Genomic DNA, 24815 nt, shown 5'->3' with positions numbered 1-24815 from the left:
GTTTTGTCATATTTTTTTCGAGTAGTTATCCTGATATGTTTAGGCTCCCAGTCCCTATTTAGCCATTGCCGCTGCGTGTGAGACGTTTGTCTCATGTACGCGTACTGGCACTACTGCTTCAGGGATCTTTGTCTCACGTCCTAGATTTTAGGCATGATAGAAGATCCGAGGCTTTCACGAATTGAGGCGTGTTCTGCTCGAGTAGATTAACAACCGCTAAGAGAAGACATTTAAAATAAGTAGTCGGCATTGCGACAAAAACAGAGCGCAATTGCGCTTAAAGTAGTCAGTGAGGCTTGTCTGCCTTTTGGCGAGGAGAGTGCGTGTTCCTATGCATAGGATTTGTGTCTCCTTAGGGTGTAGCTGTTGCGAGCCTCCAGCACTCAGTGCACCAAACCCGTGGCCGTAGCCTTCAAAATTCGATGTAACAAGCCTGTTGGCGGAGCTTCCAGAACTCAGTGCACCAAACCCGTAGCGATAGCCTCCGTAATTCGGTGTACCAAGCCCATGGCTATCGATCATCATGCCCCAAGAGTAAGTCGGCGAAGTGTAGCTTTGAAGGGTAATTCCCGTCGAGAGGCGTACACAAATAAGTAGTCGGCGCATTCACCAACCATGCTGAAAACAAGCCAAAGAAAAATAATTACTAAAAAAGTGACTTAGCTTGATTCATCGATGATTGTCGATGAAGTCGCGACTGTTGTTGATGAAGCCGACTAGTTGGAATTGAACAATTCCGACTAGTTGTCGACGGCATGAGGCCCACCCTCAACACTTGGAGTCTTTAGTGTGCACTTAGCGGTAGCACTTAAATTGGACGAGAATCAATCCACCACACGGAACAATAGAGTTTCTTTAGTTCTTCTTGATTCACGTGGTTTGCTTGCTTTTTTTTTCTCTCTTCTTGGATCAGCAGCGACACGAGAGAAATCTTCAATGATGCAGTAGGTGCAGCGAAGTAGATGGGAAACTCAGCGATACCGAGTAGTACTTGCGCTCTGCTTTGGACTTGAATACCAAAATTAATTCCTTAGCTACCGTCTCGGAAGCTAGCACATGCTGATGATGGCTTCTACTCCAAATTTGTCAAGGGATTTGAGGAAAAGGATTCCGTCAGAATTCTAGGTTCAAACCTCGACGCGGAGGCAAGTTGAGCTGTGCAACCATCGAGTGTCGGGTAAATTGATCTTGATGATAGGTCCTTCATGCTCGCCCGATGATCTCGATGATCACCCCTACCTGGCGCGCTAGATGTCGGTGTTTTACACCCGGCAACCTACCGAGGGGTATCCCGAGATAGTAGATTGGTTGGTGGGGGATCGTAGAACCTGGAACTCAAAGGTAAAAGCGCTAGTAGGATTACATTATGAGTTCTAGTAGGATTCCGCCTTCTTCCTTCCTTGCGGGTACTGGGGATCTATCCCCGACAAGCACTGCCCAGCCCTTCCGAGGGGTGGGCACGCATACACATAGAACCTTACACTTTCATCCTCACTTCGTGTAAAAGGGTTAACCCGAAGATGCTATGACTAGAAGACAAAGGCTTATAAGTTAGCTCCACCCTTGCTCAACTAGTAAGGTGGTATTAAATGTGCGCACCTGCGCTCATGGGCCACTACTGGGCCATATCTAATTTGGGTTAGTGTCACATACACCCCCCCTCAAAGGACTAGAAGACAAAGGCTTATAAGTTGACTCCACCCTTGCTCAACTAGTAAGGTGGTACTAAACGTGTACACCTGTGCTCATGGCCACTACTGGGCAAAATCTAATTTGGGTTGGTGTGTTGACGCTTGTTATTAATACACTTTTACCCCTATTTATCTTCAATAATAACATGAATTTAATGCCTAAACTATTGATCATACCTAATAAACCGGTCATTTTTACTTGTACTTTGCATTTTGGAGGATATTCTGTTTTTGCAGAAAATTGGGCCTAAAGTAACATTTTTGGATAAAGCGTGAAGCGAGCAACGAGCCACACAAAAATGAGAACCAGAGGACACAGAAAAGGCCTAGGCCGATTGGCCTAGTGGGGTCCAGGCCGATCAGCCTAGGGCTTCCTGACCTCCCCTGATGCTCAACTTTGGCAAGCAATCCTTCGAGGTGACTTAGGGGCTAAGAATTTGAAGATATGGCAAGGACTACTTCAGGATCAAGGAGGAATCAAAGAGGATCAAGTGAAGATTTGGAAAGTCAATGAAGATCAATCTCTCCCCGAAGCTACCGATGTGCTAAGCCCACATGCAAGTGAAAAGAAGACTCCAGAGCAAGCATCCAGGGAGACTTGGGAATGAAGTAGAGCACGAGAGGGAAAAAGGAAGGCCCAGGCCAATTGGCCTGGACCCTCCCTGGCCGATCGTCCTGGGGGTTTCCTTAGCCCCCTCGCCTTCCAATTTTTACCACATGCCCTCTGGACTATAAATACCCCCCCAAAACCACCTAGCACTAGGGGGAAGTCGAGGTACACGGCGTGAAGAATCAAAGAAGTAGAAGGAGCTTGAGGGACACCACTTCGGAGAGCCAAGGGCCATGGAGTTGTCAGAGGTTAGCGTAGGCGAGCCTCTGCCGGCGTGATCACCCCGCGAGGAAGATCACGCTGGAGTTCTGGAGCTAGGAATCATCAAGATCAAGGTAAGATCCCGGTGGTGATCTTATGATGTACAATCATTCATGGTAAAGTAATAGATCTGTTCATGTTCTCAGTGGTCTAAGTATATCCTTCTATGGTTTTATGCTCTATTGGGTTTGCTGTTTTTTCAATCTATGAATCGATGATAGATTTCTTAGGATGTTCTTGTGGTAATGGTGACCAGATTTGCATGCCTAATCTACCGATGAGTATGACATGTTCTTTTGATCGTACCCTTAATCTACCTATACTAATAGAGAGGATAGTGATGGGATCTTTCTTGTGTAAGGTAGGGGTTTTCGGGAGTCAGACCGGAGGTGTAGATTTAAATATGCTTTTTACTAAGATCGATCTATGTTGCTTTGCTATCTATGCTCGGAATTACAACACGCATAGTCTATGTTGCTCTAGATTGGTTACCTTTGGTCTATCTGTTATTTCTCTGTACATGCCTAGTAGATTAGATCTGAATCTCTCATAAACAACTAAGTTTATACTAACAATACTAGTTAAAATAGATCTTGTGCTATAAGTTTCATGGATTGATAAACTTTGGGGGAGTACTCTGAGGGAAGAGCTACAACTGATCCGTGCACTTGCGGTTCACAATAGGCGTGCTAACAGCCATCAACAACCTTTTCTAGCGCCGTTGTTGGGGAACAAATAGTCAAGTTCTAAGTTTAACTATGCATCTTTAAATATGACTTTTTTTGTTCATGAATTTTTCAGTCTTTCCTTTTTAATCTTTTTGATTATGTTCAAATCTCAATCTCAATCAAAAATTCAATCTAGTTCTTGTATATATGTGTTTTGCTTTGACTAATGCTAATAGGAGATGGACGGTTACCTCTCCAACAAATTGAAAAATTTTGTGGATGATCCAGAAAAATTTTCAAAGTAAACATTTAGCACAGGCAAGAAAGCTGGAGATCGAAGCTTCAGCTGTTAAGGACGAATTGGAAGTTTTAGAAACATCATCGTCATGATCATCTACTCCAAAGTCAACACCACCAGCAAGTCCAAAAGCGGCACCAGTTCTGCCCGTACCTGAAGAAATTGCAATGGGAGATCAACCTGAGCTGGAGCGCACTATCGGGGAGCATTGCATCCCAAACATCAATGATTTACCCATCCATGAGTTGGACGGCATTGGGCAGCCATTTACGATCAACACTTATACACTGAGGATGGTGCAAAGTTCACCTTTCACTGGGAATGAGGACGCTAATCTTCACCTGCAAGAATTTACGCAGTTGTGCAACACCTTTGACATGGATGGAGTCAACAAGAATCAACTAAGGGCGAGGTTATTTCCCTACTCTCTACCTGGAAGAGCAATTCAATGGTTCTACTCTCTACCTGCAGCAACAATTCAGAATTGGGGTTAGTTGATGAAGGCTTTCATATTGGAATATTATTCGCCAACCAAGACTTAGAATTTGTAGAATAGGATCACTACTTTTGCTCAATATGCTACTAAAAATATTGCTGAAGCCTATGAGCGCTTCAATGACTACGTCCGTGTTGTTCCACATCACAAATTCCTGAGGAAGCATCTAGTCCAGAAGTTGTATCAAGGGCTGACACCGGCATCAAGAGTGATGATCGACGCATCAGCTAGAGGATCAATTATTGACCTCACCCCAACTCAAGCTTTCAAGATATTCAAGAAGGTTGCAGACAACGATGCATGGGCATCATCTGGGCGTCTACTCCCAGTTCAACCATTTGGAAACACTCAGGGTATGTTGCAAGTAGGGAATGATCAACTGCTCAAAGGGAAAATCGACTCGCAAATGAGAAGATTGGAGATGATGGAGATAAAAGAAGCTTAAGCTATAGACCTGAAGGTAGCAGAAGCAAAATCAACATGTGAAGAATGTGGAGAATACGGCCATGTTAGGAAGAACTGTCCAGATGAAGCAAGGTTGCTAGACTACATGAATAAGGGAGAGTGGTTTCCACCATCCAACTATCGGTATGGATAGAATAGACCTCAATTCAATGCAAGCTCATCTATCCAGAACAGTGTGCCTCTAAGCATTCAGCTGAAGGAGTTCATGGAGGAGCAAGACAAGATTAACAAATACATTGTCACTAAGTTCAAGGCTATGGACAAGCTTCTCGAGAATGTTGATAGTAAGGTGAACATGCTGGAGGTTGGAAGTTCAAACAGCCAAGTGATGGACATGATGAAGATGCTGGAGACTCTAGTCACAGTTAGCTGAGCATCTAACAAGCAATGAAGGAAAATTGCCAGGACAACCAAGGAATCCATAGTCAGCTAAAGCTATTCAAACTCACTCAGCCAAAAAAACAGAAGACCCTGAACGTCCGGCGGGTGCTAAGAAGCCTAAACCAGCTGCCGAAGCATAGATGACTTCAAAGGAGAAGACACCTACCCTGACTCTAGAGATTAAAACAGAAGAGCTTGAGTTTGAGATCGTTGATCAAGATGACACCAAGATTCTTCTAGGAAAACCATGCCATCGTCTAGGTAAAACTGAGGAACAGTTTGAAAAATTTGTTGAAGTTGTGCGCAAGTTGAATATAAATATGCTACTGCTGGATGCTCTGCAAGTTCCAACCTACACTCGCTACTTCAAGGATATACTGATGAACAAGCGAGAGATCCCGCAGTTCACTATAGATCACATCAAGATGACAGAAGAGTGCAGTGTTGTGATCGCTAATCAAGCTCCTGAGAAGAAAAGAGACCCATAATGTCCAACCATCCCATGTTCAATTGGAGCGCTGATGTTTGAAAGGGCATTATGTGACCTTGGCGCAAGTATGAGCGTCATGCCAAAAGCTGTGTTTGAGAAGCTCGCTTGCCACAGCCGGAACCAACTGTTATGTGCCTGGAGTTAGCAGATAATTTTATGCGTTATCCTGAAGGCATTGCTAAAGACATACCTGTGAAGATTAGGAATCACTTTGTCCCTGTTGACTTTGTGATACTCGAGATGGGAGAAGGAGCTAAATCCCCACTCATTCTTGGAAGGCCATTCCTGAAGACCACAAGAGCAAACATAGACGTTGGGAAGGGCGAGATCAAGTTTGATATTAATGGCACGCTGAGTGCATTTAAGTTTCGTCCATGCTACGAGGTATGCAACATGATTTCTAGCAAGTATACCTGCCACATCACCATGTTAAGCAGGAGGAAAAGAACAAGAAGGCGGAAGAAAATAAGCCAGCATAAGTTGCTAGCGTCCAGAAGAAGGAAGAAAGCCAGCCTGTGAAGACCAAACAGATAGCCAAGCTTACACCTGCGTGAAAGTCAATGAAGGTGAAGAAGTGGGTGCCAAAGACTGCAGCGTCGACATCGAGCGCTGGTCCAAAGTGAAGAATCAAAGAGTCTAGCTATAGACTATAAACGAAGCGCTTTGCGGGAGGCAACCCGATCGTTGAGTCAAGAATAAGCTACTAGGAGGACAACCCTGAAGTCATTTGAAGTTTCTCTTGACCATGAGGACAACCCAATCTTGGAAAACTAGAACCATCTATACAGATCCTATCATATTTTTTATCTTGACCATGATAATTAACCTAACTTATTTCTCTTGATAAAACACACGAGTAGAGCCCGCGTTATTCTTACTTTGTAAATTTTGACGCATGCTAAGACTCGCATAAACCCACGATTTTTGGTTTGTTTAAACTTGAAAATTTGATTGGTTTTCCTAGAATTAGAATTTCTCTGAGCCACATTTATTTATTTGATTCAAAATTCCTCTCTTTGGCCAAAATTAGAACCTAAACCCATCACCCCACGGTTGAAATCGAAATTGCTTCATCTCAATTCATGAGAATGAACGATACTGGTGCAACGAAAATTAATGTAGTCGGAAATCCCTTTGACTTACAATTATTTTTGGTGCTTCAAAACTCCTCTAAAATATATTTGAACTCATTGCTAGCTCTGAGTTATTTTTTAATTTTTGAAATTAGAGGAGTATTAAGCATCTAAACATATTTGGAAGGGTTTATGAGCTTCATTAACACTAATGACTTGATTTGAAAGTACGAGATCAAAAGGCACTCTCACCTACCACTCATGCATAAAGAAACAAAGAGTGTCCTGCCATGCCTAGTTGTTGCAGCTCAAAGGACAAGAAATTTAGTATGATTGAAGGAAAAACAAAGACTATGACACATAGGTGCATGATTTTCAACAAAGTGACAAGATGAAGGAGTAAAGGAGATTGTTTTGGTGGTTCCCTTCACGTGAAGACCTGAAAATTCAGTGCTATAATGGACCAACAATCATGTGGAGAAAGATGACAAGCAAAAGAGGAGAAAAGCACCAGGCCGATCGGCCTGAGCTCTTTTTAAACCTCGTGGCATCCCCCTTTGGTCAGTACCCCCCTCTCACTTTTTTTCATCATATTTTCTACTTAGAACACCAAGAACACCCCTGTGTAGCCTCTAAAAAATTCGTGAACCAAAGCTCTACCAAATTCCAGCAAAATAAAAATTTCAACAAGCACCTCTTGCTAGTTCTTGCTCTTGCGTAAATTCTCGTCGGCAAGAAACCCCGGTGGGTAGTTTTTCTTGAAACGAGCATTGGAAGGCTATTTGGGAAGAAGAAATCATGCTCATCGGTGGGCAATTCATCTACATTGAGCGCTTCACAGTGATACTCAGTCTCCGAGTTGCCGCGAGGCGATGACGTCGACATGGTGCCACCATGCAGCGACCATATGCTGCTTGGTGGGATGAACACAAGAAGCTCTTCCATGCAGTTCAGTGAACCGCGTGGAATTTCTGAAGCCACACCGGAACGTTCGAGAAGAGCGACTCGCTCTCGAAGTGGCTACACTGAAAAGAAGTCGATTTACAGCTTCATAATCAAGAGCAAGGAGGAAGAGGAGAGGCACAAGAATATTGAGGGGAGGCTTGTTGCCAACTATGATTTTGACGATGATTTCCTCCAGAAGATTGGCTTCCACAATGATATCTATAGCTTCTGAGCAACATTGGTTGGGTACAATTTGCTCTCAACGGTCCCGTTAGTGTGCACAAGGATGTGGCAATTGAAATATTCATGACTATGAAACAAGTCATGAGGTGGAATGATGAAGGGACCGAGCAAATTCCATGCTGATGAAGAGAAGATTATCACATTCGGTGGCATCATGGAAGTTCTGGGTTTCAATCCACAGGCCCCAGAACTTGCAGAAGTAGAAGAGGAAGACATGAAGGAATTTTGGAAGAAAATTTCCAAAGAAGAAAATAGGCAGAGGATATATATTTGCAGCCCCATCTTGCAGGTGTTTCATTTTTGGATGTGCCATCGCATCTCAAGAAGGATGAGGGAGACCAAGATTACTGATCCAAAAATAAATTGGCTTTCTTGTGCAGTTGACAAAAAGCAAGTCATTGACCCCACCTACAAGATGATCAACAAATGGCTTGCTAAAGCTATAACTGGAACCTGAGTTGTCAGCTCCTGTTGCTATCTCACTCTGATTGCATTACATTTGAAGCCAAATATTGAAAGGCTCCCAGGTTGTTTCATAAAAGCTGGAAGTATTGACACCAAGACCATGAAAAATGCACATCTGATTAGTGGAGATGAAGAGAATGGCTATATAGTTGGGGTCACTAATTTCAAATTGCCCGGTAGAAGACTTGGATTTATCACGTGGGCAGAATCGACTGGCTTGAAGATGGAATATTATTTCCCACAAGGAAAGATAAAAGAGGACAACGGATTGATGAAGGTTCATCCTCTCAAGCCGCTCCAAAAGTACCACAACTGCCACCCAGCTCAAGCTACTGGCAAATTGAGTTCCAGAATCCACCAAGCTATGAGGGAGTTCATGAAGGATGGTAGCAAGAACAATGGCTGGAGGCGCCGGCAGAAGCATGGGCGCAAGCTCCATTTGCACCACACTTTTAGCAACCGACGCATCCACCACCGCAAGTACCATATGCCTTTCATAGTTATCTGCCACCGCCTTTTAAGGGACGTCCACCATATGTTTCACTGGCCACCCAATTCAGCCACCTTCCACAGCCTCAGAGAGGTGTGTGCACCATCAGTGCGTACATGCAAAGGAATTTAGAAGACGCAAATACTATGAGGCAAGCTGCCAAGAGGATAGAGGACGGAAGCATAAGCATCGCCTATCAATTAGGGACAATGGAAATCGTTCCTCTGGATCAATACCAAGGTGGAGCATAGGATGCCTATGAGCATAGGTTCTACGGGCATCATCAACAAGGAGAGCCGCACTACGACCCGCCACATGATGATCTTGATTAGAAGACTAAAGATTTGAATAAATGCACGTGTGTGGTTCGGATTTTCCTTTTATTTTCTGCGTGCGTGAGTTTGGTAAGCGTGGTACTTTATCTTTTTTTTTATTTTCAGTTTTTATTTTCTGTTTGTGTGGTTATTTTTATTTCACCAGGGCTTGTAATGAATAAATTATGCATCACCTGAACATAATGAAAATGATTAATTGTGATGGCTTAAGTTCTTTTCATATTAAAAAATGATGATCGTTGATGCTTTGTTTAATTTTTATACGTGGTTATTTGCACATTTAAGATAATGCTCTCTCTAATATGATCTGAAGTTACTAAAATACCGGCATGATCATTTGTGGAGGTTATGATTATTTGAGACCCATATATTTATTGCTCTCTCTTTTAAATGGATCAAAGGATATTTAATTTTTGAAAATCGTTTACATTGACCTTGTCAATAATACTTATTGCAATTGCTCTACCCATCCAAAGCCAAATATTTATCATGAGACATAGATTGCAGAATATATTTTTAGATTAATTGATCCAAGATTTATTTCTATGGTATGACACTTAGAAGTTGGTCATTCCTTTGTGTAACCTTTTATTTCTAGCCTTTCTATCCATACATTGTGAATTTCTACATTGGAAATTTCACAAACCTCGCTGGACATCCATCCTAAATCTAAATATATTATTTTTGTGACAACCTCCTTGACCATAACCTATCATTGAGTATGGAAAAATTTTCGACAAAGATCCAGAAGATAAATCAATGCCTTTTCAAGAAAATCAAGACCTGGATGCATCCATCAGTGCGGAGAATAAAAATGGAAGGAAACAGAAGCGAAAAGGAGCCAGGCCGATCGGCCTGGACACCATTAGGCCGATCGGCTTGGGGTGTTCCCCTCTCTGACGCCTCTGATTTTTGGCGTGGAAGTCCCTCTAGAGGAATAAAAGCTAATTTTCTGTGGAAGATCGAAGATTTTGGTACTTACATCAACGGTTTATTTTTCTCCTTTTCATGCTCGAGGATGAGCATCGTCTAAGCATGGGGAGTCATCGCATTATCTCTGACTATTGCTGAGTAAGTACTATGTTGCAAGAAGTTCTGAGGAGCAAGAAAAAGAAAAAGAAAAGAATAAATGTGAAAGAAAAATAAAGAAAGAAAAATAAAAAAGGGAGGAAAAGAAAGAAAAAATAAGGAAGGAAAAAAAGGGAAATAATTGCTCCTCAATTCTTTAAGCTTCATAAAAGTCCTAAGTGCTCTCAATATTAAAGGATTGATCCATACTCAATTTTTCCAACTATGTGCAATCCGATACCGAGGACTTCATTTGTGCCTCGGGATCATTCATTTGTCACTTGCACATGTCCACCTATCTAAATGTGTGTGTTCATTTTCTCCCTCTCCATAAGCAATTATTTTCCATGGTCTTTTTGACAAGCCTCAGTAAGATCCATCAGAAGTCTTCCTTGTTTTGATAATATCCTGATTATAATATCTTTGCTAGGACTAACCTTCCTGAAAATTCAGATAAAGCCTTACACATATTTTTATGAGTGATGACAGGTTGGAGAAGTTCTAGCATAGGTTTGAGAGACTTGTTGAGTTGAGAGAACAATGAGCAATTGTTGTGAAGTTTAAATTGTTGATCTCGGTCCGGTTACTTTTTAAAAAAGTCTTATTGAAAATCTTCTGAGATTTGTTTAAAATTGAGAGCAAGAAAATTTATTCATTGTGGGTTATGCTTAAATGTTATCTACCTTCCATATTACAAAAGGCTGGTTACAACTTGAACACTTATGAAAAATCCTATGAGAGCATTATATTTTCTTATGTATGATCAAGTGCAGGGTTGAACACTGAAGGGCAACGCTGATTTCTATTGAGACTTACTTGAGGACGAGCAAGGTTTAAGCATGGGGGGATTGTTGGCACTCGTTATTGACACACTTTTGCCCCTGCTTATCTTCAATAATAACATGAATTTAATGCCTAAACTATTGATCATACCTAATAAATCGGTCATTTTCACTTGTGCTTTGCATTTTAGAGGATATTCTATTTGCAGGAAATTGGGCCTAAAGTAACATTTTTGGATAAAACCTGAAGCGAGCAACGAGCCAGACGAAAATGAGAACCAGAGGACCCAGAAAGGGCCTAGGCCGATCAGCCTAGGGGGTCCAAGCCGATCAGCCTAGGGCTCCCTGGCCTCCCCTGATGCTCAACTTAGGCAAGTAATCCTCCGAGGTGATTTAGGGGCTATGAATTTGAAGATATGGCAAGGACTACTTCGGGATCAATGAGGAATAAAAGAGGATCAAGTGAAGATTTGGAAAGTCAATGAAGATCAATATCTCCCCGAAGCTACCGACGTGTCAGGCCCACATGCAAGTGAAAAGAAGATTCCAGAGCAAAGAGACTTGGGGACAAAGCAGAGCGTGAGAGGGCAAAAGGAAGGCCCAGGCCGATCGGCCTGGACCCTCCCTGGCTGATCAGCCTACGGGTTTCCTTCGCCCCCTCGCCTTCCAATTTTTACCACGTGCCCTCTGGACTATAAATACACCCAAAAATCACCGAGCACCGAGCGGAAGTCGAGGTACATGGCGTGAAGCAGCAGAGAAGCAAAAGGAGCTCGAGGGACACCACTTCGGAGATCCAAGGGCCATGCAGTTGTCAGGGGTTAGCGTAGGCGAACCTCTGCCAGCGTGATCACCTGCGAGGAAGATCACGCTGGAGTTCTGGAGCTAGGAGTCATCAAGATGAAGGTAGGATCTCGTTGGTGATCTTGTGATGTACAATCATTCATGGTGAAGTAATAGATCTATTCATGTTCTCAGCGATCTAAGTATCTTGTTCTATGGTTTTATGCTCTATTGGGTTTGATGTTTTTTCAATCTATGAATCAATGATAGATTGCTTAGAATGTTCTTGTGGTCATGGTGACCAGATTTGCATGCCTGATCTACCGATGAGTACGACATATTCTTTTGATCATGCCCTTAATCTACCTATGTTGATAGAGAGGATAGTGACAGGGTCTTTCTTGTGTAAGGTAGGAGGAAGTCAGACCGGAGGTGTAGATTTAAATATATTTTTTATTAAGATCGATCTATATTGCTTTGCTATCTATGCTCGGAATTACAACATGCATGGTCTAGGTTGTTCTAGATTGGTTACCTCTGCTCTATATGTTATCTATCTATACATGCCTAGTAGATTAGATCTGAATCTCTCATAAACAACTAAGTTCATACTAATAGTACCAGTTAAAATAGATCTTGTGCTATGAGTTCCACGGATTGATAAACCTTGGAAGAGTACTCTGAGGGAAGAGCTACAACTGATCCATGCGTTTATGGTTCACAATTGGTGTGCTAACAGCCGTCAACACGGTGTCACATACACCCTCCTCAAAGGATAAGACGACCTCGTCGATTCAACTCACCCATACTTGAGCAAATGTTCAGGAAAGTTCCCTCTTAGTGCACGACCGTACGTCCAGTGCCGGCGCCATATGCCATGTTGTGTGTCCCCTCCGGGCCCACAAGCGCTATGTGCCATATGGCAACACACTGACCCGTACGAGCAACTGCGAGGGTTGGCTCTGATACCACTTGTAACACCCTGTCCTCCAAAGCCGCACTGTCCAGCCCTTCTGAGTGGTGAGCACGCATAGACATAGCACCCTACTTACACTTTCGTCCTCGCTTCGTGTAAAAGGGTTACCCGAAGGTGAACAAAGGTGGCTCCACCCTTGCTCAACTAGCTAGGTGTTACTAAACGTGCGCATCTGCGCTCATGGGGCACTGCTGGGCCATATCCAATTTGGGTCAGGTGTCACAAGCCATAATGAGCCGTTGTCGCAAAGCGGGCGATATTGTCCCGGGATCGGTATAAGGATATAATAAATCTACAATATCAAGTTTGTTTCATCGAATTCACCATAAAATATATTTTGAAAGTATATATATTTGATAGTAAAATTGATAAGTTTGACTTAGGACAAACACATGTAAAAAAACAATGGGAGTAATAAACAAATTTATAAATTATTTACGGCTTGCTGATATACTGATTAACGCACAAGACATGCACGCAAAACAATTTCTAGTTTAAATTGGATGCATGCATGGAACAACTTTACAACAATGAAGGAGCACGTGTATGGATTATTCTTATGCATATTTTCTGTTCCATCGGCAAAATATTTACCTGCTCTGAAATATCAAACAAGGTCGATAAGGTAGCTAATAAATTGAACAAGGTCGTAGAATATAACTAGCTTTCCATTTCAAACTGTGTGTATCAACTGGTACGTAGCAAAATCCGACAAGGACAGCCGACCTGCTGCCCGCTCCCATCCACGACGAGGATTTGAGCGGCAACTTTCACGCTGTCACGCGCTCCCGCCCCCCCCCCCCCCCCCCCCCCCCCCCCCCCCCCCCCAACGTCGCTCGCATGCTTCTTGCTGCCCGGAGCATCGTCGTCCCACTCCGCGGCCACGCCTACAAAACACGGCTCGCCAGAGCGGCGAAATGATCGGATCAGAACACGAGCGAGCAATTCGATCGAGCACCTCTAGCAAGCAAGCTCCTCCGATCTGTCATCCATGGCGAGCACGCTGAACCTGACCCCGGTGCACGCGCCATCGATCCCGGACTGCTTCCTCTTGCCGGCCGATCAACTCCGCCCAGCCACCGCCGCTGTCTCCCTGCCCGTCGTCGACATGTCCCGCGACCGCGACGAGGTCCGTCGCGCCATCCTCGACTCCGGCAAGGAGTACGGCTTCATCCAGGCGAGTTGCTCGATCGATCGATCGAGATCGATCTCAACAATATCACCAATTAATCCCAATCCCAACCCAACTATCTGTATTATATATCAGAATTGACCAGAACGTGCGTGTTGCATTATATTGCATTTGCATGCAGGTGGTGAACCATAGCATCTCTGAGCAGGTGATGCGGGACATGGATGCGGTGTGCCACGAGTTCTTCCAGATGCCCACGGAGGACAAGGCTGAGTTTTACTCTGAAGACAAGAGCATTCGCAACAGGCTCTTCTCCGGCTCCAGCTTCGAGACCCTCGGCGAGAAGTACTGGCTGGACGTCCTCGAGCTCCTCTACCCCCTGCCCTCCGGCGACACCTCGGGCTGGCCCCACAAGCCGCAGAGGCTCAGGGAGGTTGTTGGGAACTACACCGGGCTGGCAAGAGGCCTGGCCATGGAGATCCTGCAGCTGCTGTGCGAGGGCCTGGGCCTCCGCCCCGACTTCTTCGTCGGCGACATCAGCGGCGGCCGCGTCGTCGTCGACATCAACTACTACCCGCCGTGCCCGGACCCGAGCAGGACGCTGGGCCTGCCGCCGCACTGCGACCGGGACCTCATGACCGTCCTCCTCCCCGGCGCCGTCCCTGGCCTCGACATCGCCTACAAGGGCGGCTGGATCAAGGTCCTCCCCGTGCCAAACTCCATCATCATCAACTTCGGCCTGCAGCTCGAGGTCGTCACCAACGGGTTGCTCAGGGGCGTGGAGCACCGCGCCAGCACCAACTCGGCCAAGCCGCGGCTGTCGGTGGCGGCGTTCATCGTGCCGGCGGACGACTGCGTCGTCGGCCCCGCGGAGGAGTTCATCAGCGAGGACAACCCTCCGCGCTACCGCACCCTCACCGTCGGCGAGTTCAAGCGCAAGCACAACGTCGTCAACCTGGGGTCCTCCATCAACCAGATCGCCGACCTCGAGAACATCCAGAAGGAGATGTGAGAGCTAGCAGAACCGCAACAAGTTTTATTTCCGTGTATCAGTTACTACATGATCTATCAGCTGAGATGTACACATGTGACCCCATCGTACGTACCGGTCGCGTGCCGTGTTCGTGATACGTACGAACCAATAAAAGCCACAAGTGATAAGTTATATGTTGGTGTTGTAACAGTGACGAAAGTGAGGGTGTTTGAACTAAATAAACAAGAATTATTGTCGATGTGGATTATGCTAAAAAAATCATGTCTTACTTACACTTTTTTGTACGGTCGCGACAAAATATAGCTAGGGCCAATATGGTTCCAGTTGAGACTACTTTGGTCAACTCGATCGGTCCGAGCTGCTAGTGGTGTTGGTATGTTGGATTGGAAATGGTTTCGCACTGCAAGTGATAATAGCAAGGCTTCTCGATACGCCGGCCGGCCGCGATGAGGAGAGCCTCCCACACACACAACCTTCGACACTCTCAGTTCCTTCCTGCGAACTAGATCTTATTGCAGCTCGGGGCACTCGCCCATGCTCATGTGGCCTCTGCACGCCACCGCCGCTCTCGCGCCAGCTGCACATACCGTTGCAGCCTCCTCGAATCCACTGCACGTTGTCACTGCCTATCTCTCCAACACAAGGACTACTTGGACCATAACTATATAGCTAGCGGTTCACGACATTTGCTATTGTTATGTGAGGATAGTATACTATATTATATAGAGTGGGAAATTGCTCTTTGAGTGGTGTAGAGCCTACCCATGTATCCTCCTAGAATCTAGTTTGGGAACCATCTTTTATCTTGAAGGTCCCACAACCTAGAAAATCTTCCCTAAGCAAACATTTCCAAAAGTATGAATCGCCAGGTTTAATTTTAACCTGGGATAGGCGGCTTGAACTTAGATATTTATTTGTAAGAAAGGTCTGCCATGTGCTATTTTTATTTAGCAATTTAAATAGCCATTTGCTAATGAGATATTTATTTTTAATATATAAGTCCACTATTCCCATACCCCCTTGATCTTTCGTACGGCACAAGATATCCCATTTAGCTAGGCGATATTTTTGTTTATCACTATTGCCTTGCTAAAAAAATCTGGATCGATAGACATCCAGTCTTTTCAGGATACCTTTAGGGATTTCAAAGAAAGACATCATGAACATAGGAAGGCTACTAAGGGCGGAATTTAATAAAATCAGCCAACCCCCATAGGACAAGTGTTTAGCCTTTCATGTACTTAGTTTGCGTTTGAATCTTTCCTCGATAGCACTCCAATCCGCATTACGGAGTTTGTTGTAGTGCATCGGAATGCAGGTACCCAAAAGGGTACAATCCTAGTTCACAACCAAACAATTGAGTATATTCTTGCTTATAATGTTTAGCTTCTCCATAGCAAAAGACTTCACTTTTGTGAAAGTTAATCTTCAAGCCTGACAATTGGTCAAAGACAGAGAGCAAAAGCATCATTTCTTAGCTTGCTCTAGATTGTGATCCATGAATATGATCGTATCATCTGCATACTGCAAAATAGATAATCCTTCTTCAACCAAGTGAGGAATGACTCCTTTAATTTGGCCATCATCCTTAGCCCTCTTAATCAAGATGGAGAGCATATCTGCCACAATGTTGAATAGGATAGGTGACATAGGGTCTCCTTGCCTAAGACCTTTTTTTGTTTGGAAGTAGTGCCCAATGTCATCATTAATTTTGATGCCCACACTACCTCCCGAGACAAAATTTTCAATCCATGAACACCATCGTGGGCAAAATCCCTTCATTCTGAGTGTCTGCTGTAAAAAAAGGCCATTTTACTTTATCATAGGCCTTCTCAAAGTCAATTTTGAGAATAACGTCATTGAGTTTTTAGTGTGTAGTCATAGATAGTTTCATGCAAAATCACTACTCCCTCCATAATATTCCTACCGGGCATAAATGTCGTCTTGTCCTACGAGGCATAAATGCCGTCTGGGATAGTTTTACCTGGGATTTGTATAGACAAGGCAAATTTACTATTCAGACTATGTATCAATATCTCATTAACCAGGGTACTCCTTTCATCAATAAATTCATATGGAAGTTAAAGATTTCTCTAAAAATAAAGATTTTCCTTTGATATCTCCAATGGGGTGTTATCTTAACAAAGGATAACATAGCTAAGAGGAATTGGACCGGGAGTCAAAAATATTGTTTCTGTGATTGTAACGAAACAATTAAGCATCTCTTCTTTGATTGTCAATATGCTAATATAATTTGGAGGGTTGTAACTATAGCTACTGGGTTAACCCCACCAAGATCAATACAGCACATGCTTGGAAATTGGTTAACAAGCATGAATAAAAAAGATAGAAATTTGATTTTCGTTGGGGTTGCAGCACTGATGTGGCAATTTGGTGTACGCGTAAAGATATGGTTTTTGAAAAAAAAATGATTAACCTCTTTTATGCAGGCTATTTTCAGAGAAGCATATTAGCTGCGATATTGGTCTCTACTGCAGCGTGAGGAAGCATGGGAGACCATATGTTTGGCAAGCAAGGTGTTGGAGATCATCGCCCTGGATATCTTTGCCAAGAATGGATGGAGAAGCAATAATAGACTTTGCTTTGATTTCTTCTTGTCGTTTGCATACTATTTCAATTATTTGTGTGATCAGCTGATGTGTTGAGAATCGAATACTGCAAAACTTGGCTGTGTGCGGTCGCAGAGGCCGGATATTTATCCATTTTCTAAAAAAATAACTATATAGCTAGGACTTGATTGCTAAATCCTACGCTCCTAATTGTACGAATGAGGATATTGGAGGGATCTATATAAACAAACCAACACAAGGTCTCATCCAAACATGCAAAGAAGCAATTAGGAGCATTCAAGAGAAATAGGCTACACACAGTTATATAGGAAATGCTCTCTATATAGGGCAAGAATATGAGTGTCCTAGAGCATCAAGTAGGGCTGTAAGAGAGCAAAAATCACTTATACTCTTTTGGACTTGTGCTAACAGAATTTGTGGTCGCCTTCGTGAGAATGTGCATTTCTTGAATATGCGATCATGTAGTCAGCCACACCAATAAGCACAAGCTATGAAGTTTCTCTTGAATAGCTACAATTAGAGCTTGAGGTCGAGAAACAAGAAGCACAACTACGACAACATAGTGTTGATCAGGAACAAGTGTTGAATGACTTGAAGACAATTACACAAGCTTCAGATGCAGCAATGAAAATACAATTTGAGAAGATTAAGAGTTTGAAGAAAGTAGCACGAGAAACCAAGCAACGTCAAATGCTAAACTTCAGAGGGGAAAGTCAATGCTTTTCTTTTTAGACATGTGCTCATGTCCTTGCAACTGTTAGACTAGCTTTGTTATTGGTGAGAGAATTATCATGTGCTGTGATTTGTGATTTCTGATGTGCTTGATTTGTGGAGATGAAAAATAATTTGTAATGTGTGATGAGAAAAATTTATTTGGATGTGGGTTATGTGCCAATCAGATGAGCTATCAATTGAAATGCTTTAGTTATGAAAGGGGCCTCTAGCCTAGCGGTTAGAGCACTTGAGTAGCACAGCGGGTCTAGGTTCCACTCTCCGTGGGAACGAATTAAATTGGTTTGAAATAAAAAATTATAAAAAAATAGGTTGGAGCTTCCCTACTGACCTCGGTTACAAAAAATTGAAATGCTTTAGTTCGAAAATCAATTTGTACGTAATATAAAATTATATTAAAATTTAATTAAGGGTTACCTAGGATTTTCCTGCATATAATTAAGCTTAAAATGGGTCTGCAAAATAAAATCTAGCTTATTATCACATGGGCAAACATTCTGCTCGGCCCAACAAGTATTGGGCATATTACAAGTTAGGACTACAACAAATATTCAGTTCATTCTAACAATAATTGGGTATATTACAAGTTATGACAACAATATTTATTGGGCTAGGTCCAATAAGAGTTAAACACTTGACCCTAATTCAAGTTACGAGGATAGTAAATATTAGGCTCATTCCAACAAGAACCAGCCTAAATCAAGTTATGACGAAACAATTTGTCACAATTAGGATGCTACGTTGGATCATTGTCCAAGATGGCTTGCTTCGCAAGAGTCAATTATGATGATTTCAGTGACTTTCCATTATTGTCATAGGTTTAGTAATACGAGGAAATAAGGATGGTCACTAATCATGATTAATGATGCTCGATTAGTGTGGGAACTATCATAAATCATAGTTTATGACATCAAAACCGTGTTTATGATGCTTTTAGGTTCATCACTAATCAGCAAATGTCAGTATCATATTCGTACCGGATCACAACAAGATTCGGTAGGGATAAGTGCTTATCCTTGCCGAGGTGTACATTGGCGCGTATATATTCCCCTTATCCACGTTGGCTTCATTGTGCCAGCTCAAAAATCAGCATAGATGATGTTTTCATGCTAGCATGAATAGGGTGATCTCCTGTAGTGAAGACAAAACCTCGCCAAATAGCAGAGTGCGTGAAATGTGACAGGTACGTCTGAAGGTATCATACTACTATTGCTTATGAGCATTTTGATATGGCACATGAGTAATATTTTTGCAAAATTAATCCATATAGTATAAAGCTGCCTCGTATCATCAGGATTTGTCGTTTTTATTGCGTCATATCATCGAAAGAACACAGGTACAGTATTATAACCAGGAACAAAAAGAACACAGGTACGGTATTACAACCAGGAGCCAAAATAACACACAGGTACGGTATTACAACCAGGAGCTGACGACCCTGTGAAACATGCTGGGGATGGCAAATTAAAGGGATGAAATCTTTGTTGACCTCAGCTGGTTCTTGGTTCATATCTCCTTCTGGACATTCTTGAGATCTGTGGTGAGATTGATGGACGACCCCAATTTGACGACATTGTAGATGCGCATGAAGTCGCGGAACTTGACGGTGCGGTAGCACGGTGGTTTGTCCTCGGTGATGAACTCCTTTGCAGGGCCGATGAGGCAGTCCGGTGTGGGCATGATGAAAGTTGCCACCGCCGTCCGCGGCAGCGTGGAGCTGGTCACCACGCGGTGCTCGATGCTCTTGAGCAATCCATTGGTCACCACCTGCGCCGAGAGAGACCAACGTGCTTAATAATCGGATGATAGATCTTTGATGATGCAACCGAGAGCGGGGGGGGGGGGGGGGGGGGGGGGGGGGGGGGGGGTTGAGGGAGAGAGGGAGAGGGGTGAGGGAGAGAGGGAGGGGGAGGGGGAGAGAGAGAGAGATCACCTCGAGTTGCTGGCCGAAGTTGACGATGAAGGCGCCAGGCACGGGCTCAACCTTTATCCAGTCTCCCTTGTAGGCGACGTCGAGGCCGTAGACCTTGCCGGGGAGGAGGAGGGTGATGAGGTTGCGGTCGCAGTGCGGCGGCAGGCCCAGCGTCTTGCTCGGGTTGGGGCATGTAGGGTAGTGGTTGATGTTGAGGATAACGTCGCCGCCGCTGATGTCGCCCTCGAAGTAGTCAGGCCGGAGCCCCATGGCCTCGCACAGCAGCTGCAGCAGCTCCATCCCGACTCCCCTCGTCAGTGTGGTGAAGTTCTCGATAACCCCACTGCAGGCATGTTAGGTTAGGTGGGGTCAAAGAATGAAGCTAGCTAGGTTACACACACATATACACACTGATGGTGACAGAGCATGTATTTATATATATGTATACATGAATTGTGAATTGCCTAATTGGTATACGTACCGGAGCCTCTGGGGCGTGTGGGGCCAGTCCTTTGTGCCGTCGCCGATGGGGAACGGGCAGGCAAGGCGGAGGCAGTCCCGCCAGTACTTCTCGCCGCCGGTCTCGTAGGTGGTGCCGGAGAAGATCCGGTTGGGCTTGTGCCTATCCTCCGAGTACATGTACGCCTTGTCCGCCGCCGGCAGCTGGAAGAACTCCTCGCACACGTCCTCCATGTCCCGGGTCACCTCCTCAGGGATACCGTGGTTCACCACCTGCAGTTAGTTATTGTCTCGTGTCGTGGTTAGTGCAAATAAATCAGGGATCAATGCTGGACAATTGGGCTCATGCTCATCACCATGAAGAAGCCGAACTCCATGCCGGCATCGAGGATGGCGCGGCGGACCTCGCTGCGGCCACGGGACATGTCGATGACGGGCAGGGACGCGGTGGCGGAGATGGCTTGCGGCAGCTGATGCTCGGACGAGAAGATGCAGCGGTCCAAGGGCAACGCCTGGGACGGCGCGAGGTGGAGCATGTTCTCCATGGATGATGAATGCCGGATCTCTGGCGAGTTTGGGAGGCACTGCAAGCTTGTGTGGTGTGCTCTTGTATGTTTCTCTTCTCTGCACTGCTAATGGTGGCGCTACATTTTATAGGCGCCAAGAGAGGGAGAGGAGAGCTTTCCGCGGCGGCAAGAAGCTTGCTGCCCATGCATGCATTCCTGATGATCAGGATGTATGTTCAAAAAAGCTTGCTCTACCGGCTAGTAGTAATTACTTGTTAACTAGCTAAGACAATTAAACAATTTGTAAACTAGGATTGTATGCTGTTCCATCCAGATCATTAGGTCGGCAATAGATTTAAATTATTAGGAATGAATAAATTAGGATAAATGCATGCTGTTCTCTATCCTGTGATTGGGGTGCGAGAGTGACAACGTGAAAGTCGCCGCCAGGCTTCTGGGCTCGCGCCATGACCCGGCCCCCGGCCATACCTAATATGAAATTTGAATGCAAAATCCCCCTGTTTTCGGCTAAACATATATACAGCCGCACGTACGGTAAGCTTCAGGCTAGCTATGCACGTAAGTTAATTTCCACAACCATTTACCGGTTAAAGCCAAATTACCAGTGGTGACCTGAATAGGTCAAAAATCCTGTAGATCAAGGCATCAAGCTAAATAATAACAAATCAATACCTTGTTTAATAAACTGAAATAAAGGCCCTGGGGAAATCATTAGCAGTTGCAATTGCTTCACAAGTTACCGCGATCGTTTTTCTTGATTAAAGAGTCATTTGCTAATAATAAATTGCTAAAACTAGCCGAGAACACGCAGGAGCTAATTTGTAAATAATTTACAATAAAAGCAACTGGGAGCGATGGGAGAGGGATGAGTGTCTGTGTGTGTGTGGGCCGTGCTCGAGGCTGTGCCAACGGGCCGTTGCCAGGCCAGTCTTGTGGCGCAGGCCGAACGGGTGAGATAGACCAGGCCGAAAAGGATGCTGGGCCGAAATGAGATAGAGGGAAGAAGAAAGAGAACATAGATGGTGCTGTTGGGTTGGGCTGGAGAGGAAGTGGGCTTTCGGCCCAATCGAAGGATAGGTTTGGTATTTGTTTGAATGCTTTTAATGGAAGGGATTATTTCTTGGGTTTTAGAAGAGGGCACAAACAAATGAACACACATGATTATATTTTATGCATGTTTATTTTATAAAAAGACTTTAAATGTTTTCTACCTAATAAAATAAAATATATTAGTTGTTGGAAAATTATAATTTTTTAGTGAAATTTAAAATGCTTCAAGAAAAAGGGAAGTTACAAACTTCCTCTAGTATTTGTCCACCTGTTTGTCCCATACATTCATCTGATAGTCATCGGATATTCCGGTGGCATGTACATCTCACTACCAATAGGTTTTCCTCTTTGTTGAGTAAAGCACCGGTGAAAGCTCAGATGCATCATCCGTCAGTGCATCATCAGAATATCCGGTGGTTTTATCTCCTTCCATTTGAATGCCTTGGGTACTCTTCCCATTATTTGATGCCATCATTTAGATTTTGACTATTATTTGAATCCATGACTTGGATACTACGACTTGTATACCATGGAATGATTCTAAGTTCTTGGTTTTACCATGGCTTGGATCACATGATTTGGATCTTTCCATAATTTGGACTCCATCTTAGGATCTAAAATGATTCAAGCTAAGGCACATGCTTATTGTTTATGGTTTTGGTGCTTGTCTCTCCTCCAGCTCAGCCAAAAGATTGAGTCATATCATCGCCCGTTGAACCGACACCCTCCTCTTTGTGCCGCTGCCACTCCTAGACAGCACGTCAGAGCCTACTTCAGTCCCTTCGCCTGGTCGAGCCGAACAAGAGTTGGGCTCAAACTCATGCGCTGCCACCACATCAAATCCTTGCAAAAATCCCACCTTCTAAGTGCTATATAAGGTGAGCCCGAGCGCCGTAATTTTACCCTTTTTGCTATACCCCGGGATGAGGATCGAAGAAATTGATGTGTAATAACGACGGCAAATCCTGAATGAAAGTGACAGCTTATCAGTGGAAAATCAGCTGTATACTCGGAGGGACAAGATAATCTGGTACCAGCTACAGAACGAAAACGGCAGCACATAACAAATATCCAACAAGGCGATCGACAAGGGCAGCCGAGCCGCCCGCTCCCACTACACGAGTACGCGACGAACAAATCAATCACACAGGACGGGATATCGACGAGATCAATGCAACCGCGAGCTTGAGCGGCGACACCTTGTCACTCACTCACGCAACCACGCTTCTCGATCGCTGGCGCACTCAGACACCTCGACCTGTCATGCATCGTATCATCGGGGGTGACGCACACGCCTACAAAACGGCACGCCGGAGCGGCCAAAGGAACACGAAAGCATTGTTTCTTTGCTCCGATCCCTCCTTAGATCGTCCGATCATCCATGGAGAACATGCATGCTCCACCTGACCCCGTCCCACGCGTCGTCGATCCCGGACTCCTTCGTCCTGCCGGCCGACCACCTCCGGCCGGCGACGACCGCCGACGTTTCTGTCTCCCTGCCAGTCATCGACATGTCCCGCGGCCGCGACGAGGTCCGCCGTGCCATCCTCGACGCCGCCAAGGAGCACGGCTTCTTCCAGGTGGTGAACCACGGCGTCCCCGAGCAGGTGCTGCGCGACATGGAGGCGGTGTGCCACGACTTCTTCAAGATGCCCGCGGAGGAAAAGGCGGAGTTCTACTCGGAGGACAAATCCAAGCCTAACAGGCTCTTCTCCGGCTCCGTCTACGAGACCCTCGGCGAGAGGTAAAATTCGTATCGAAAGTCAACTTCTGCGCGACTGCCTCTGCCTCGTCTACCCCTTGCCCGCCGGCGACACCTCGGACTGGCCCCACAAGCCACAGAGGCTCAGGGAGTTCGTTGAGAATTACACCGTGCTGACAAGAGACCTGGCCATGGAGACCCTTCTGCGAGGGCATGGGCCTCCGGCCAGATTACTTCGTCGGCGACATCAGCGGCGGCGTGGCCGTCGACATCAACCACTACCCGCCGTGCCCGGACCCGGGCAGGACGCTGGGCCTGCCGCCGCACTGCGACCGGGAGCTCATCACGGTCCTCCTCCCCGGCGCCGTCCCAGGCCTCGAGGTCGCCTACAAGGGCGACTGGATCAAGGTCCAGCCAGTCCCCAACTCCTTCGTCGTCAACTTCGGCCTGCAGCTCGAGGTCGTGACCAACGGGACGCTCAAGAGCGTGGAGCACCTCGTGGTCACCAACTCGGCGGCGCCGCGGATGTCGGTGGCCACGTTCGTCGCGCCGGCGGACGACTGCGTCGTCGGGCCCGCCGAGGAGTTCGTCGGCGAGGGCAACCCGCCGCGCTACCGCACCGTCAGGTTCAGGGACTTCAAGCGCATGTATAACGTTGTGAATCTGGGGTCCTCGCTCAACCAGATGACTAGCGTCAAGAACAACCGGAAGGAGATGTGAAGCAGAAGAGCCAGGACAAGCCCACAGGTTTTGCTTTCCTAGTCTCTGAAGTGGCCACAGCACACAGCCGACAGGTGTCAGTTACGTCTAGCAGCTGAGATGTAATCTGGGAGAGATCTGTCGTACGTGTTGGTCATATGAAGCAATATAATAAAAACGACAAATAAGTTGTCGTGTGCTGCTGTTTGAGAGTTATAACAGTGTAAAAGCGTTTGAACTAAATTAATAAACACGAATAATCGATATTGATTGTCGTCGGAGGTTACACCGTTCCTTTGGTAGGTTAGGCAAGTCTGAATGGAAGATTCTATAAAAGTTTGATGAGCATCAAATTGTATGCCACATTAGTAATTTTGATGACGTAGTGAGATTATTACGAGATGTAAGAAGGAAGAGTTTTATCGGATATAAGAGGAGTTTTAATCCCATGACACTCATCAAGCACAACACAACACAGTTACCAAGTTTTTAATCTT

At 45.0% G+C, this 24815-nt stretch overlaps 2 protein-coding genes, 1 non-coding gene and 1 pseudogene across 3 annotated transcripts; 2 read left to right on the top strand and 2 right to left on the bottom strand.

Annotated features, from left to right (window-relative positions):
• Nucleotides 1–4070: 4070 nt before the first annotated feature.
• Nucleotides 4071–4177, bottom strand: LOC117851097 (small nucleolar RNA R71). Its single transcript, XR_004639462.1, has one exon. It is a non-coding gene; the product is annotated as a small nucleolar RNA R71 (small nucleolar RNA).
• Nucleotides 4178–13419: 9242 nt separating this feature from the next.
• Nucleotides 13420–14882, top strand: LOC117850415 (mugineic-acid 3-dioxygenase). Its single transcript, XM_034732243.2, has 2 exons — nt 13420–13697; nt 13834–14882. The coding sequence occupies exons 1-2, from the start codon at nt 13512–13514 to the stop codon at nt 14662–14664; spliced, it is 1017 nt and encodes a 338-aa protein (XP_034588134.1). The 5' UTR covers nt 13420–13511; the 3' UTR covers nt 14665–14882.
• A 4372-nt stretch (nt 14883–19254) lies between these two features.
• LOC117850051 (2'-deoxymugineic-acid 2'-dioxygenase) lies at nt 19255–20971 on the bottom strand. The gene is made up of 4 exons (XM_034731828.2): nt 20697–20971; nt 20363–20613; nt 19903–20224; nt 19255–19736 (listed from the first exon to the last, which is right to left on the bottom strand). The coding sequence occupies exons 1-4, from the start codon at nt 20883–20885 to the stop codon at nt 19476–19478; spliced, it is 1023 nt and encodes a 340-aa protein (XP_034587719.1). The 5' UTR covers nt 20886–20971; the 3' UTR covers nt 19255–19475.
• Nucleotides 20972–23150: 2179 nt separating this feature from the next.
• On the top strand, nt 23151–24474 carry LOC117850927 (mugineic-acid 3-dioxygenase-like; annotated as a pseudogene).
• Nucleotides 24475–24815: the final 341 nt, after the last annotated feature.

The sequence above is a fragment of the Setaria viridis genome, chromosome 3 (genome assembly GCF_005286985.2).
Source record: "Setaria viridis chromosome 3, Setaria_viridis_v4.0, whole genome shotgun sequence".
In the NCBI taxonomy this organism is placed as follows: domain Eukaryota; kingdom Viridiplantae; phylum Streptophyta; class Magnoliopsida; order Poales; family Poaceae; genus Setaria; species Setaria viridis.
The sequence above is the reverse complement of the archived record's forward strand: the minus strand, read 5'-3'. Positions and strand labels throughout refer to the sequence as shown.

What these genes read in the sequence shown, in the direction of transcription:
- LOC117850415 (XM_034732243.2), top strand. Translation starts at nt 13,512, where the DNA reads ATGGCGAGCACGCTGAACCTGACCCCGGTGCACGCGCCATCGATCCCG. An exon ending in AGGAGTACGGCTTCATCCAG is followed by an intron (nt 13,698 to 13,833) that starts GCGAGTTGCTCG and finishes ATTTGCATGCAG; the next exon opens with GTGGTGAACCATAGCATCTC.
- LOC117850051 (XM_034731828.2), bottom strand. Translation starts at nt 20,885, where the DNA reads ATGGAGAACATGCTCCACCTCGCGCCGTCCCAGGCGTTGCCCTTGGAC. An exon ending in TGGAGTTCGGCTTCTTCATG is followed by an intron (nt 20,614 to 20,696) that starts GTGATGAGCATG and finishes AACTAACTGCAG; the next exon opens with GTGGTGAACCACGGTATCCC. An exon ending in CACACGCCCCAGAGGCTCCG is followed by an intron (nt 20,225 to 20,362) that starts GTACGTATACCA and finishes ACATGCCTGCAG; the next exon opens with TGGGGTTATCGAGAACTTCA.